Below are 16,726 nucleotides of genomic sequence, written 5' to 3' on the forward strand. Positions count from 1 at the left end.
TGGCCTCTTGTGTTCCATGAGACTAGACTAAAAGTACTGACGAATGCATCATGTTATGACTTCGAACTGTATAATTGTGCTGCCGTAGCGTAAATTGAATGATTTGTAGTTTACAGTGTCGTGCCGATGTGGCTAGGCTTGTATGTCTTGACCTGTGTTCTTTCGGCAGAATCAGCTTTAGTGTTTTGTTCTTGTAATAATACAAAACATAGATCGAACAAGGACATTCTGGCCTGCCACAAGATGTTGGCTACTAAATTAGATTGCCCGTTGAATTCTTGCCTTCATTTTAGTGAATTCCACTAAATTGATATCTGCTGTGGATAAGGCTGTTAGCGTTGGAACTTCACTGCAAATATTTAGAATGCTCGCTCTGTTAAGGGCGTACTTCAGAAATGGAGCGTCACGACATCTTAGCACTAAGCAACAATGATTAGATTGTTTGGTTGTTTTGTCGTTATCAAGACGATTGGGGTTGGACAAGTTTGTCTAGATTTTGTTGCAGTCCTTGGGGGAGTCTGCGTTCTACAAGTGCACCTTCATCTGAGTTACTCACATTGGATGATTTCAACAGACCCTTTAACAGCAAGCGCACGTCAGGGAAAACTTTGCATTGTGTATTGTCAGCACATTGCTTTCGACCGTGGAACTCCACAAAGTAAGAGTCAATTGATGTCTTTATGATGTCCCTTAAATCTTGAATTGGCGAAATTGTCTGATCAAGTTGCACCATCGGTGGTGAAACAGTAGTCATAGGTTGTGGGATGATCTGGGTAGGTAAGGGTATAGGTATACTGGGATTAATCTGATGCAGTTCTTTTTGGAATGATTGATCTCTGGGTGGTGCGGATATATATGTCGGTTGGGAGATTTGATCACTGCACGTGACTATTGCAGTGGTTTGGGTGACGACTTGTGGATTGGAACCAGAGAACTGTTGCGAGATTTGCGAGGCATCGGAAAGCTTTTTTGAGGGGGGATCCAGAATCATATAAGCATTAATGGAAGCTCTAATCTCTTCTCTCAGTTCCTCAAGGCTCGGCGGGACAGTTTGAGCTTTGCCTATGCCCAAGGTGGTGGAGTGCAATGATTTCTCACCAATTATTTTGCTACTGGTGAGCTCAATTGTGGGTGCTGGAAGGTTTGAAATATCGGTCTGGGAAATAGACTTCTCTGGGCAGCCTGGGGGGACTCTTTTGATTGTAAGTGCCACCAATTTGTCTCGGGGTCTGTAGGCCATAAATGTATGGGTTACGGCCTTGTTGACATTCGGTATTTCCTTGGCAACTGTGATGGTCTGGGGCTTTTCTCGCCTGGAGATGATTTTAATAAATTTCCGCACTTTTACTTTTGATTATGTGCGTCGCCCTACTCTTGCCGGCTTCACAAATTTACTCTGCTCAGTATTGGAGGACTGAGGGGCGACTTTGTTAAGCTCTGAATTGGTGGACACTGGCACAAACAGCTTGAAGATTTTTGTCGTTGAGGAAGGGAAGGTATTAACACTGGGAGTAGTCTTGGGGCAAGAGGATTTCGCACCAACATCTTTAGGGGCGGGATCATCTTTAACCGTGTTGGCTTTTTGAAGCTTGTCATGCATCACGTGTTGGTCGTCAGTTGCATGACAGGGATCCACGGGATTCATTTGTGGATTGGTCGGCACTTGTAATGAGAGATGTAATACGCTTGGTGCATCACTAGCATTTACCGGACTCACCAGCTGCGCAATTGGCACGTATAGTGTAGACTCTGAAGCACTCGATGCATTCCAGTTCTTTGGTCTCGATGTAATTTCGGGAGCTGTGAGTTTATCTGAAGCCTTGTCACACTGATCTGGAATGGATGGCTGCCGATTTGGATTGGAGGTAAGGACTACCTCAGAGCTGGTTGCTACTTTGAGAACTTGCTCCAATAATATTGTTTGATGAGTCATATTTGTGTCGAGAATTTCATATAGTTTTGCTATTGTTAGGAGGGCAGTATTCATGGCGCTCAAGGTGTTATTGAGAGCTGGGGCTTCTGGAAAGGAGAAGCGCTTGGATTGTGTTTTGTTAATAAAAAATTTGGTATCCTGTACTGCTTCCTGGAACCTTGTACGGCGTGGGGTGGGAGCAATAAAGGACGGTGACTCGTCTACAAAGTGGGTTTTGGGCCCGGTCGGGATGTCTGGCGATTGGTGGAAGGTTGGATGCCTCTTTTGGGGTGGAGAGCCCTGTTCTGGTGAGAGCTTATTAGGAGCTGATGTGATACTCGGAGTATGATCTGCATGCAACTGAATCAAATCACCAGTATTGGAGCAGATGTAGAGAATGTCGGGAGATTGCGTAGGGGACTTATTATCCATAAAGTCCATGGCCTCAACATCAACCTCCCCTGCGATTGTTAGAAGCTTGTGTGCTGCACGAAGCTTGCGTTGAACGGCCACTGTGCATCGGATGGGTTCCATCACCGATTGAGAAGTTGTGTGATCAGATGGAAGGGGTAAGCTACAGGGTTGCAGTTCGCCTGAGGCACAAGCTGATACTAGGGTTATGTCCGTGACTTCACCTGTTGGCCCTAGAAAGATTGGGGCATTGGAATCGGTCGAGAGTAGGGCGCTATTGCATACTTTGGTATCACCCTGTAGGACCACTTCTAGACTTTGTGTTAGCACTGGTGAAGGTAAACAGTCATTGATGTTCGTGGCGTCGCTGTTTCTGATGTTAGTGCCAATGGATGAGTCAATTTGTGGAAGAATGGGGTCGCTGGGGGCAGGTTCATTAGGATAATAGCGCAGATGTCCGATGTGAGGGACATCGAGCGCTGGAGGTTTGGACTCCTGCACTCGCGCAGCATGAATTTCTGGCCGACGTCATCTTAAGGTGATCAAGGGTGAATGGCTGGGTCGGATTAATAGCCGGCATGCTGGATTTTAACATAAATCTTTTGAGTACCATCGTGGAGTCAAGAGGTTGGTATTTCACAACCAGATCTTTCACTATAATTATATAATTATGTGATTACTCTGTCAAACAATGAGGTCTGGCGAGCTCCCGCTCGAACACTAGACAGCAAGACAGCCCACTCAGCAACCACTCGCTCGAACGTGCGTGCTGAACGCGTAGGAGCAGTGGTTTTGTGAAGGCTGCTGGCAGCGTGGGCGGATTCAAAATGGGAGCAACTGCTGACAAAATCCACAAGGAAGCAGACAGGCAGCAAAATAAACAAAGGAAACAAAGGGAACAAAAATAAAAATTGGTTAGCTTGTTTAGCTAAACGTTTAGGCAAAATCCAAAGTCAGTCCTGGGGTGATTGCAAGGAGTTTTTACCCAATCAGCTGTGGCCGAGGAAAGTCCAAAGTTCAGGCAGTCCAGGCAGCGTAACCAGCAGCAAGACAGCCCACTCAGCAACCACTCGCTCGAACACGCGCCAGCAACTTTCAGTGCCTCTACAAGCCAAGATCCACCGGTACGGGGGGTTGGTGGGGAGAGGGAGATGGAGCGAGATCTATGAAAAATTAACCGCATAAACAAAGAACTGCATGCAGAGACGAGCCCCCAAACTCTAACTGGAACATAAAACCTCCCAGACTGCCATTGTTGTTGTTCCGTGGCAAGCTCGTACAGTGGCCGGGGCTTATCCCCCTATTATTTGTAAACTACATGGAATACCAATCATCCAAGCAGGAGAATACCGGGCCAGATTGTTCAGGGAACGAGAACCAATCAGAAGATATGATTGGGCTATATGCAGGAAGTGTGGGTTGTTTGGGTGTGGTCAGAGGTGGAGGACAACCAAGAGACCAGCAGGAGGGAGAAAGGAGCAGCAGACTGTGGAGGCAATTTTTGGAGAGGGAGAGATATTGGCTATAGAGCCGAAGTGGTACTACTGTGTGGTTGGAAGGTTGAGTAGGGAGGGACTGTGAAATGGATTGCGCTGAGTGCAAGGAGGGTGTTGAGTAGTGTGGAGGAAGGGTTAGTAGTGTGGAGGAGGGAGTACTGGGGTGCACGAGAGAGCAGTAGGGTAATGGAAGGAAGAGTAACATCAAAGGGTTGCGGCAATAGCTAGGCCATCACGTTGCCCCTCGTGCCGCTAGATGCTGCTCACCCCTCGCTTTTCTGCCACCCGGTACAGCTGCAAACCTCCTCTGTGCCCCTCTGTATCCTACTCCCGCTGTATATCTGTTCTGCTGTTACCTCTGTAAAGCGTTCCGTTATGTATCAGTATTGTTGGATATCTCTGTGAAGTGCTCTGTTGCTTCTCAAAGCCTGGTCCGCACTCAATAAATACCATAATAATAGAGTGAGAGACATCAGAAGGATAGAAGATTGGAAGGAATGAGTGACGAGGCTAACAAGAAAGAGTAGAGCAGGGAGAGGTGAGAGGGAGTGTACTAGACTGAGGACTAAATCCAACCGGTTATTTGTAAGGTACATTTTCCGACTCCCTGTAGAACACAAACAACTGGAGAGTCAGAGTTGGGAAGTCCCTGAGAGAGTTTAGAGATATATGGCGTTCGTCATTTTGGTCCTTCCACCTAATCAAAAACAAAATTAGACATTAGGGATCAACTGCCTGTATTTAGTAACCAGAGGATTAGGGACTCCTGATTTTGGGAGGAGCTTAGATCCAAGAAGAGGGAGAGGGATGATCCTAGGGCCCACAAACCTTTCAATAAACTCCTTGAACCACCTCTGAGATTTAGAGTGAATCTTGTTCCATCTCTGGTGCCCCTCCTTCTCGCTGTGCGCCCATTTTCCATCCCAGCGGTGTCCTGATTGACAAGCATTGCAGAGGGTGTTGAGAGAAGGCATGAAGGAAATATATATATATATATATATATATATATGTATATATATATATATATGATTCCCTCGCCCCATCTCTTACAGAACTCAAAACTTAAAAAATACCTGCGAGACAAAAAGCTGTATCCGCTTCTCCAGCATCATATACATTGACTACCAATTCCTTAATCCTCCGCCAGGGGGCCATAGTGGGTGGATTCATATTTTAGACTGAATGGGAAGTAGCTGCTAAAGAACTTCACAGCAAAGCTATACATAAACTAGCAGTTCACATTTTCTACACCTACAGTATTTTAATATTGCATTTACACACATTTTCCCACAATAAATCAGTGTATTCTGCACGATGAAATATGTTTTAGTAGTTCTTTTTAGATATGTTGTGTTTTAAAGCAGTGCATACTTGCTGTTTGTTGCGTTTTAGCCAGCGGTGTTGCTAGGTCTGGAAAGAATCCGGGGCCAAGACTGTCGGGACTCGTGGCTAGCTAGCCTTTTGGTGTAGTCCCTGAGCTTCTATCCGGGGCTACAACCAAAAGACCTGGTGCTATAGCCCCCTCATGCTCCCTCCCCCACCCCAGCAATGCCTCTTGTTTTAGCTGTGTTAAATTGTATGCGTGAAGATTCTATCATAAAATATAATCCAACCTTTCATTTCAGTCTTTTGGACAAAGCAGAAGATGGCACATGGTTCATTGTTCTGTGTTTCATCATCAGAGCCGTGGATGCAATTGGCTTTGGTGCAGCTATGACGGCATCGTGTTCAATCCTTGCAAAGTCGTTTCCTAACAACATAGCCACTGTTATGGTACGTGAAACTGTATTTCTTTTACATTTTGTGAAAAAAGTAAAGCTATGTCCGAGGCATGTCCGACCCCTTACAGTGTGGACCTGTAAATCAGTAGTTGGCCTTGTTTGCATTGATAAAATGGTTACTGTTTCATCTTTTTGAAGTTCTCTTTATATTTGCAAATGTGTACTCACTATGTGGCTTTCCAGATATTTTGCACTACAACTACCTTGATCCTTCACCACTGGCTGTGCTGGCTAGGGATGCTTTAAGTTGAAGTCCAAAACATCTAGAGGGCAACATAACGAGTAAGTAGAAAAAGAAGGTCAGGCGCGCACTCTGGTTCCAAGTCATTTAATCCTGATGTAAGTAATAACGGGGTTGAATCCCAACACAGTTAAAAAAATAATAACAGGGCTGAATCCCAGATGCAAATAGTCCCAACAATGTTCAAAAATTACCAGGGTTAAATCCCAACTGCTACAGTTCCAAAGCACAATAGTTAGTTCTAATCCTCTGTCATGATCTCTGCTTCCAAAAGATCAGGACTTGCCCGAATCCCTTGGAAGCAGACCCATAACCCCGGTTCCGAGTGCCAGCCAGTCCCAATTGGGACCTTTTGGACCCTGTCCTGGCGCCAGTGGCACCAGGCTAATAAAGATGCCCAGTCCCAGCGCTGGAAGCGCCGGGCTCATAATGCTTGGGTGGACTTACCTGCAGCAGACCATGCTGCTTACTTACCTGCCAGTTGAGCCCCTGATCCTCTTCTGTTTGGGACTACTTTTCCTGTTGGGTGGGGCAGGAGCCACTCCCTAGGTTCAGAACACTGGAACTCTTCTGGAAAGCAGGAACTCTTTTCTCACCTAGGCGAGGCTGTGGAAGGAGACACCTAAGCACTACAGGAGGCTATTTAAACCACACCCGATGGATGAATCTTGCTTTGCGTTATTCTGCATTCTCTGCAGCAGAACGCTCATCGTGTCTTCTGCTTCTGATCCTGGGCCTAAGGGAACAAAGGCTTACCATCCTGGAATCCAGTCTTCAGCAGCACCTGTAAAGACAAAGAAAGAACAGGTTAGCACTACGGTCTTCAGTGGCAGCGCATCTCTTACCTGGTCCATCGGCTGTCACCAACGCCTCGCGCTGCATTCCGGCATCTGAAAGACAAAGGCTTACCTACTCTTCGCATGCTCCGGAGGTCTTCGCACTGCATTCCGGCATCTGAAAGACAAAAGCTTACCAGCTCTTTGCACGCTCCGGAGGCCTTCGGCGCTGCATCCCGCATCTGAAAGACAAAAGAAGGTGCGTTTAAAGACATTGGGCAACTTTATTACTCACGTGCCATTACTCCTTCCCACGCCGAATCCAGTGGGTATTCCTGCATCCTTCAGCTTCTCTAAAGCTCCGAACTTGTACCTGCAAGATAAAAGGGACAGTTAGTGCGCATCGTGAAGCAGACTACAAGCGCTTACTTGCGTGCTTCCAGGCGCTTCTATTCCTCACGCGGGTTCGATCCTCAACTCTCATCAGCCCGCCATCCGCCATCGCCGGAACCCTGCAAAACAAGAGATATCATTACAAAAGACTTTTAAGACATTTGAAGTGCCCAGAACTTACCGTTCGTGCAGTTAACGACGGACAGCAGTCCTCTGAGGTCAAGAGGCCTGCACCCTTATCCAGTGAAGAAACTGGTTACGGCACCCTGCCCCGAGGCAGATGGAGAGCTCGGCGTTCACTTACCTAAGGTGAGGGCGTTAACCTTTGGGGTTCTACAGGAGAAGAGAAAGGGAGGAGGAGAGAGGCACCCCAATAACCCCAGTTCATTAATCCCATATTTTCTATCTGCAGACATCTTACTCTTCAAGTCAGACATACAGTGCACAGAGGTCCAGCCCAAAGAGCCAACCGTGTGTTACACATCACCTTTGAAGATACGGCATTCACCCAGTCAAGACCGGCGCCTCTGCGGGAATCAGGTGAGCGTTACATCCTCCAAGTACTTTCAAGTCTCAAACTCTCATCAGGGAGGCTGTGTTAGCTGTGTTCCTTTTCAGGTGTTGCTAATTACTTTTTTCAATTTCATTCAATTTCAGTCTCAAAGGATTCTGGTTATTGTAGTGATGGCACAAGTGTTTCATTCAGGAGACCAGGAACCAACTCCCCTCCAAACACAAATCTTACCCACAATTGGGGGAGGGGGGAAAACCATGAATATGGCTCTCCAAAGTGGGGGCATAATAGCCCCGGTGCTGCTGCCTCTGGATCCCGGGTCTCCTGTAACATTAAGTAGAAAAAGAAGGTCATGCGCGCACTCTGGTTCCAAGTCATTTAATCCTGATGTAAGTAATAACAGGGTTGAATCCCAACACAGTTCAAAAAATAATAACAGGGCTGAATCCCAGATGCAAATAGTCCCAACAATGTTCAAAAATTACCAGGGTTAAATCCCAACTGCTACAGTTCCAAAGCACAATAGTTAGTTCTACTCCTCCAAGTACTTTCAAGTCTCAAACTCTCATCACGGAGGCTGTTAGCTGTGTTCCTTTTCAGGTGTTGCTAATTACTTTTAGCAACACCTGAGGCAGCAGCACCAGGGCTAGTATGCCCCCACTTTGGAGAGCCATATTCATGGTTTTCCCCTCTCCCCCAATTGTGGGTAAGATTTGTGTTTGGAGGGGAGTTGGTTCCTGGTCTCCTGAATGAAACACTTGTGCCATCACTACAATAACCAGAATCCTTTGAGACTGAAATTGAATGAAATTGAAAAAAGTAATTAGCAACACCTGAAAAGGAACACAGCTAACACAGCCTCCCTGATGAGAGTTTGAGACTTGAAAGTACTTGGAGTAGAACTAACTATTGTGCTTTTGAACTGTAGCAGTTGGGATTTAACCCTGGTAATTTTTGAACATTGTTGGGACTATTTGCATCTGGGATTCAGCCCTGTTAATTATTTTTTGAACTGTGTTGGGATTGAACCCTGTTATTACTTACATCAGGATTAAATGACTTGGAACCAGAGTGCGCGCCTGACCTTCTTTTTCTACAACATAACGAGTAATCATGCATGGTTCTTTGAACTGTTTATTCAGGTATCTGGGCGCATTACTTAGGTTACAATTGTACAGAGTTACAGAGGCAAGTTACAACAAAATACAGATAATAATATAAGATTATGTACCTGCATGGTGAATAAAGGAGTAAATACATATATACATTGTAGTACATTCAATGAGGTAGGAGCTTAACAGAAGTAATAACTGGTAACAGGTATTTAGTATTTATCAAGTCTCCTGCAAGGAGACACACAATTTTTTACATTTGTTCTGAATCGAGAAAATGACGGTTCTGTTCTTAGAGCTAAAGGTATGGAGTTCCCCAGTTTTGAAGCTAGGACAGGGAAGCTGCTACCTCCTGATTTCAGTAGGTTAAATCTTGGGACTCTGAGACAGTGTAGTTGTGCGGATCTGGTAGGTCGGGTGGATAGGTTTTTGTTGAATTTACAAGTCAAGTATTTAAGTGCTGAGTCGGACAGGCACTTGTGGGTGAGGGCCAGAGTTATGAACTCAATTCTGTTCTTAAACGAAAGCCACCTGGCATTACGTCTACTTTCAGATATGTGGTGGGACCTCAGTGTATTGAGGGCAGATCTAAGTGCATTAGTTTGCAGGACTTGTAGCTTATTTATATTACACTTGTTGGTTCCTAAGTAGAGCGAGTTGCAGTAATCCAATTTGGATAAGTTGAGCGCCCTAGCTAGTGTGGTGCAGCTTGTAGTTGAAAGGAAAGGTCTGCAGGCGTTTATCAGTTTACAAGTATAGGCTGTGGCAGAGGCTGTGTGTTTCACTTGTTAGTCAAGGTTAAAGATGAGTCAAGATGGAATCCAGGAGTTTTGACTTCCTTGGAGACCTGGATATTGATGCTGTCTATGTTGAAAGCCTTATTTCTAATGTCAAGTTTATTTAATTTGGCTTAGGAGCGAGTGAGAAGTAGTTCGGTCTTCTCATTAAGGCAGAGGCCATGGGTGGCCATCCATGCCTGAATGATGAGGTAGATTTTATTCAAAAGTTTTGTGTCAAAGTCATAGTTCCTCGAGATAGGAATGAGGACTTGGGTGTCATCTGCATAGTTAGTGTAGGTGACACCCAAGAGGTCAAGGTCATAGAACAGGGGCTTGGTAAAAATATTGTAAAGCGTCAGTGAAATGCAGGACCCTTGTGGCACTCCGCACGTCAGCGGTGCTGGGTCTGTCGAAGCTGTAGGTGAGAATACTCTCATCGTTCTCTTGTCGAGGAATGATTGTATCCAGGCTGTCACTTTATTAGAGAAATGAGCTGAAGATGTAAGGTGCTTGCACAGGACTTCGTGACTGACCAGGTCGAAGGTGGCAGAGCGATCTAGCAGTAGGAGTGTTATGTTACCTTTGTCTTTTTGTTAGTCTATTTGGGTTTTCAGGTCTATTAAGGCAGTTTCGGTGCAGTGTCAAGGTCTGAACCCAGATTGTCATAGGTCCAGAAAAATATTAGTTTCAAGGTATGCTTGTATTTGGAGATAGGCAGCCATTTCGAGAATTTTCAACAGAAATGGCACTGTGGTGATGGGTCTATAATTCGTAGGAATGTCAGGGTGAAGGTTGGGTTTTTTTAACAGTGGAGGGACCCAGGCATCCTTCAGATTAGTAGGGACTGTGCTTGTTTCAAATGAGGTATTTATTGATGCGGTGTTGGAAGGTGCAAGTTGTCTTGCTGCCTCCTTGATGATGATAGAAGCAGATATCGCCCTGACATCTTGAAGGTTTGAGGCTAGATATATTATATTCCACTTCCATAATGGAGAGAGGAGAGAATTTAAATAGGCTGCAAGGTTTGACAGTTGAAGGCTGAGATTTGTGTGACAGGTTCAAGGGCGATGCTCAGTGTTTTCTTTTCAGTTTTAGTTTGGAGCATCAATATTTTATCTAGTAGCGCTACTTGTATCTTAGTACACCAAGTTTTGTCTTTAAAGGAGGTTTCCATAGGTGGTGTAAGCGGCTACAGGGATAGAGAATAGCTCTCTGGTGCCCGATTTGGCATTGGCGAGTCTATTGTTATAGGCTTTGCTTTTAGTTTGAAGGATGGCCGATTTGTAGCAACTGGTGGCTTTTGGGAATGTGTCTGTTTGCGACATTAGGGTGGTTTTTCCAAGTAGTTTCGGCATGTCTTTTGTTATTACATAAAGTTTTGAGGTTAGGGGTGAACCATGAGTTCAGATGCGGTAGAGGCTTGGCTTTACGTTGTTTCCAAGTAGCTATATTTGTGAAACTGTAAATGCAATCGCATAGCCCGAATATTATGTTGGCCAGAAGCTAATCGCATCATGTGACAAACATTGCAAACCATGAAACCAGAATGTGACCATTGGGAGTCCATTTTGTAAATGCCTGCCATTTTCTTTTCTGTAATGCTTTGCAAATATATTCTGTGCTTCAGATCTACACACGGTGCGAGGCCACAGCTTGAACTCTGAATGCTAACGTAGACGGGAATGTGAAACCCTGCAGAAATACATTGTTTTTCTTACTCGGTAAAGCCTTGAAGCTGTGCAAAGCCACGACTAATCAGTAGCCCAGGTGCCAGCCTGTCTTGCAAGCGCTGTTGTAAAAGGCAGTTAAATGAGAATTATATGCAACTAACGGTGCTCCTTCACTAAGGATGGTATTTTCTCTGCTTCAGAACTGTCTGACCCTTACCCCATGAGCGCAGCGAACAGATAACGTTAGTTGGAATGTCTCCCTGCTAGAACATGATATCCTTCCATGTGCCGATGCCCCGTGTTCCCCGTAACTGAAAACTATCTCTGCAGCTCGGCTAGAAATACTAATGTTTACACTGAATGAAGTTACGTGCATAACTGTCGATTACCGAACCCTAGCTTGTATGTCACGTATAGGGGCGGACCGAATAATGCTGTAGAATGATGATGTATTATGTATATATGACTGCTTTACAGCTGCTCGCTCTCTCTCTCATCTCAGTGTCTGGGAACACACGTCGTGAGGTGTTGAGACCCGGTCGGCCGACTGAGATACTCTGAAAATAAACCAGAATTGTTTGGGAAACGAACCTCACGACTGTCGTGTCATTAGTATATGGTTATTGTGCCTTTTTGTTCCATATATGGTCTTACAAAAATGGCGCCCGAATAGGGACCCTCCGTGTGATGCTCCATTGCGTACGTTGAAGGCAAGGACGAGTCGAGGGCGAAGCTGTCGGACCGGGACCGGAAGGTGTTTCGGGCGCCCCTGCAGAAGTGATTAGAGACTCCTCCGCAGATCTGTACACAGCTAATCCCTGATCGACGAGCGGCACCCAGAGAGCATCAAGGCGAGGGTCCTGGAAGCGAGGCAAATTGTGCCAGACATGTTGGTCGTGATGATTCTTGGTTGCGCCTGTATACGGGCGAATTGTGTCCTGAGTGACAAATTGATCAGGTGAGTCGTGCCCCGATTCTTAAACGTCCTAATATTGGTTGAGTGTTGCACTTGCAAGTACAAACGCCCAGGTGAAAGATGTAAGAGTTAACCATGCCTGGGAAATTGTCTTCCTGCATAGTGAGATTTTTTCAGTGCGGTAGACAGTCTTTGGAAACTGGCCAGGCCGCGCCACCGGAGGGGTCGCGGCATACGATATGTACATTAAATACGGTAAAGGGGCAATAGTGTTTAATGCGATTTGGCATAGGCAGACCAGACGTGTATCAGACCTTCAGTGGCCGAATAATGGGAGCTTCGAGCTAGCATGCGTAGAACATTTGGAATCAATTTTGCTACAGAAAAAGGCCAGACCTGCAGCGTTCAGCGTTGTAAGGGACTGGAGGAAGGAAGCGAATCAATGCTTGAAAAGTAGAGAGAAACATGCATGTAGACACATGTCAAACATAGAGAAAGCGCTAGAGCATGATCAACAGAAGCAGACAGAAGCCATTAGTTCTCCAGCATGGGGTCTGGCATGGATTCACATGCTCATGAATATTCCCCGTCGGGCCGGGAATCCTCGGTATAGAAAAAAATCAGTATCAGTATCAGTTTCGTTTCTGATCTGTCTTTCTTAGTAGTAACCAATCACTGGTCTCTGGGTCATACTGCCCCAGCCAATGACTGCCCTCTCCCTAAGCCCCGCCTCTGGCAGCCATCCTCAGATTTTTACCGCACGTTCAAGTGTTGGGAGTCCTCGTGCTGTAGCTCTCGAGCTTTTGCTGCGTTTTCGCGCTTTTTCAGGAGAGTTTTTCATTTTTTTCGGTCAAATAGAGCCTCAAGCTCCACCGTTTCTACATCCGATCAACGGGATCCGTTTCAGAGTTTCTACGCCCCTCAAGGGTGAAGATTTAGTCGAGTTACGCTTTTGGGGGATTCCAGAAGTTCCGAGGCCTACCCCGGACATGGCCCAGGAGAAAGGAAGCTTGACGCCCGGGAAGCTGTTCAGGACCTGCCCTGGATGCCAGCTTCAGAACGTTTTCAAGGAGGACGGGCATTCGTTATGCCTCTACTATCTCCATGAGGACAAGATGCACAAGGAGAAGGACTGCGCGTTTTGTAGGAACATGTCGGAGCGGACCATGAAGGATCGCCACCTCCGTCTCGCCAACTGGCTGGAAGGTAAGAGCCCGCCAGGCGAGAAGAAGAAAAAGAAGTCAGAGCGGTCTTCTAAGTCCTGTGAGGGTGCCCCGGCGACGGGGGCCCAACAAAAGGCTAAGCACCGCGGGCACCGGGAGCGCCGAACGGTCGGGCTCCTTGGCTGCCAGGCAGGGCGCATCCTCCCCGGCGCCATCAACCACGAGCCAACGCTCTGGCTCGGGTAAGAGGAAGTCCGAGAACCCGGCGAAGCTTCTGGAGAGGCCCCGGTCGATCTCGAAGATTCCGGCAGAGGGGGAGCGAGGCTCGGACCCCCCCCCCCCTAAGGTGAAGGCCTCATGCGTACAGAAGGTGACAATGGCCTTAATTCACCCTGCTAAGATCTCGATTGAGGAGGTCGCCGCGGCCCTGGCTCAGCCTGTGGAGGCTACACCAGTGGAGGCGCCCTTAGGACCCAGAGTCTTCCTGCCACCGCAGAGGGAGTCGTCTTTCAGGCCCATTGAGAAGACCCCCACAAAGTCCTTGTTGGAAAAGGTGGGGGAGGGGCTGGTGGCCATCGTGGATACGGACACGACCTCTGAAGAGGAGCTCATCCTAGTCGTGGAAGAGGCCCAGCCCATCGGGGGAGATCCCGACGAGGGCGACGACGAGAGCGACGGTGTCGCAGACAAGGCTCCTCGAGCCCTCGCTCCTGTCGTTTCCGGCGCCACAGGACACCTCGGCGGCCATTTTGTCAGCGATTCAGTCCTTATGCTCGCAGATAATTGCCCCCCTCTCCCCTGACGGAGGTACCTGAGCCAGACCCGACGGGGGAACCGGAGCCAGGACCTTTGGAGAGTCCACCACTTAAGAGGACGAGGACGCATCCTAGGCCACCTCTCCCACCTCTGCGGCCTTCTCTGCCTTCCCCCCGGTCTACTACCCACGGGGATGATACAGGCATGGACACGACTACGACAAGTACAGATGACGAGATTGGATCCTTCCATGCCATGATTTCCAGGGCATCCGAGCTCTTCCAGCTCTGCCCCGAAGAAAAGAAGGAAGGGTTCCTTTACCAACGGCGCGAGGCTAAAAGGAAGACGGTCCTCGCCGTACCGCTCCTTGATGACATCTGGGATGAGGGGCTCGCCGTCCTCAAGAACCCTGCCACGGCGCCTGCAAAGACGGACCGGTACGAGAAGAAGTACCGGGTCCCCGACGCTGCCCCCTTGTGCCTTAGGGCGCAACCTACCTCGGATTCGGTCGTTTCGGCGGCAGCCAAGAAGAAAGCGGGGGGGCATAGGCCTCGACTTCAACCTCCCCGCCGGACGGCGAGGGTAGGAACCTGGATGCGATGGGACGACGGGTCATCTCATCTGCAGCGACGACCATCAAGGCGGCCAACGCCCTGGCCATCGTAGCCCGCTACGACAGGGAGTTGTGGTTCAAGATCGCCCCTCTGTTGGACTTCCTTCCGGACGCCAAGAGGGCTGAGGCCCTGGAAATCTTACAGGAAGGTGAGATTGCCTCGGACCACGCCATTATGGTGGCTACGGACATCGCCGACACCGGTTTCCGTCAGTTGGGCAACAGCGTTTGCCTGAGACGACGAGGATGGCTCAAGGCGACGGATTTCCGCCAGGACGTACAGACCAAGGTTTTGGATATGCCCTTCGATGGGAACAACCTGTTTGGCAAGGCAGTTGATGAGTCCCTTCAGGCGATCAAGACGGACACAGAGACGGCCCGTGCACTGGGTGTGCTCCAACAGCGACGGCCGTCCTTTGGGAGCTCCGGAGGCAGACAGGGTGCCTCCAAGGGAGCCGGCAGCAGCCCCTCTACGTACCGTCAAGCGGCAAGATCTTTGTCGCAGGGGCCTACAGGGGATGTGGCAAGTCAGGTGGATCCCGCCGTCGTCACCAAGGTGGTTAAGGAGGCAAGGCAGCCCCCAAGCAAGATTGAACCGACCGTCGGGTCGGGCCCCCGCCGAAGCACCCCGGTGGGAGGCTGGCTGACGAGATTCGTCGGCGTGCGGGAGTCCATCTCCACCGACCGTTGGGTGCTGGACGCCCTGGCCCTGGGGCACGCCCTCGAGTTCCAGAAGAAGTGCCCCCGCATTCCTCCCGTGGCCAGGAAGGAAAATCACGTCCCTCAACTGCTGTTGGAAGTAAGGGCGATGCTCAGAAAAGGTGCCATCGAGCTCGTTCTAAAGAGGCTTCGGGGCTCCTTACTTTACTCAAGGTACTTCCTCGTAAAGAAGACGACAGGAGGATGGTGTCCCATCCTGGACCTGCGACAACTGAACAAATACATCAAGGCACAGAAGTTCCGGATGGTCACCCTCCAGCACGTGCTGGGACAGCTGGAGGAGGGCGATTTCCTGTCGTTGTTGGACTTGGAGGATGCGTACTTCCACATCCCTATTCTAAAGAGACACCGAAAGTTCCTCAGGTTTGTGGTCCAAGGGCGGCACTACCAGTTCAAGGCCCTCCCGTTCGGATTGAAATCGGCGCCCAGGATGTTCAACAAGTGCCTAGCACCGGTGGCGGCGCGGCTGCGCCTACAGAGGATCCATGTCTACCCCTACCTGGATGACTGGCTCATACGGGCAAGGACAAGGGAGCTCGTCGTGGAACACACTGCGAAGACCGTCCAGCTGCTCACGGACCTGGGGTTCTCCATCAACTTTCCAAAATCCCATCTGGTCCCGTCGCAAGTCGCCCTGTTTCTGGGAGCACAGCTCGACACAGTGGCGCGGCTGGCCTCACCGTCGGAGGAAAGGATCAGAACCATCCTGGGAAAGGTGCAACGTCTGCTGGCCACTGACGTGGCCAGAGTGAGGTCTATCAAGTCCCTCCTCGGAATGATGTCCTACTGCATTTATCTGGTGCGCCACTGCAGACTTGGGATGCGGCCCTTGCAAGAATTCCTCAACGCCCACTGGATCCAGCCGACGGCAGCTTCGAGCACAGGATCCCGCTCGACGAAGCGTTCCATCAGGCGATACAATGGTGGGGTATCCGCTCTCATTTGACGGCGGGAACAGGTTTCCTAGCCCCGGCCCACCAGGTGACGGTGACGACGGATGCCTCCCTGGAAGGTTGGGGTGCGCACACCGGGGATCTCCACGCGAGAGGCCTTTGGCTCCCGGAGGAGAAGACACTCCACATCAACATCTTGGAGCTCCGTGCAGTGTTCTGGGCCCTCGGGTCCTTCCTTCCTTCCCTCAAGGGCAAGGTGGTGAGGATCTTCACCGACAACACCATTACAATGTTTTACATTCGGAAGCAGGGCGGAACCAGATCCCCTGCCCTATCCAAGGAAGCCCAGGATCTGTGGCATTGGGCCGTCGCCCAAGGGATGTTTCTGGTACCCTTTCATCTGGCAGGGGTAAAAAACACCATCGCCGACTCACGCAGCAGAGAGCTGCGCTCGTGCCACGAGTGGGAACTGCGCCAGGATCAAGTGGATCGACTCTTCCGACGATGGGGCGAACCCCAGATCGATCTCTTTGCGACGGCGGCGAACTCCAAGTGCCGGAGGTTCGCCAGCAGGTTTCCC

The 16,726-nt window shown here is 48.9% G+C and overlaps 1 protein-coding gene across 2 annotated transcripts in view; it reads left to right on the plus strand.

Annotated features, from left to right (window-relative positions):
- Positions 1-16,726, plus strand: part of SLC18B1 (solute carrier family 18 member B1) — a 759,286-nt gene that overhangs the window by 231,991 nt on the left and 510,569 nt on the right. For both annotated transcript variants that reach the window (XM_069606672.1, XM_069606673.1), the window contains exon 5: positions 5,445-5,592. In XM_069606672.1, coding sequence (XP_069462773.1) covers positions 5,445-5,592 — 148 coding nt within the window. The remainder of the gene's footprint in view (positions 1-5,444; positions 5,593-16,726) is intronic.

This window comes from Ambystoma mexicanum, chromosome 4p, assembly GCF_040938575.1.
Source record: "Ambystoma mexicanum isolate Mex_15411 chromosome 4p, UKY_AmexF1_1, whole genome shotgun sequence".
Taxonomy (NCBI): domain Eukaryota; kingdom Metazoa; phylum Chordata; class Amphibia; order Caudata; family Ambystomatidae; genus Ambystoma; species Ambystoma mexicanum.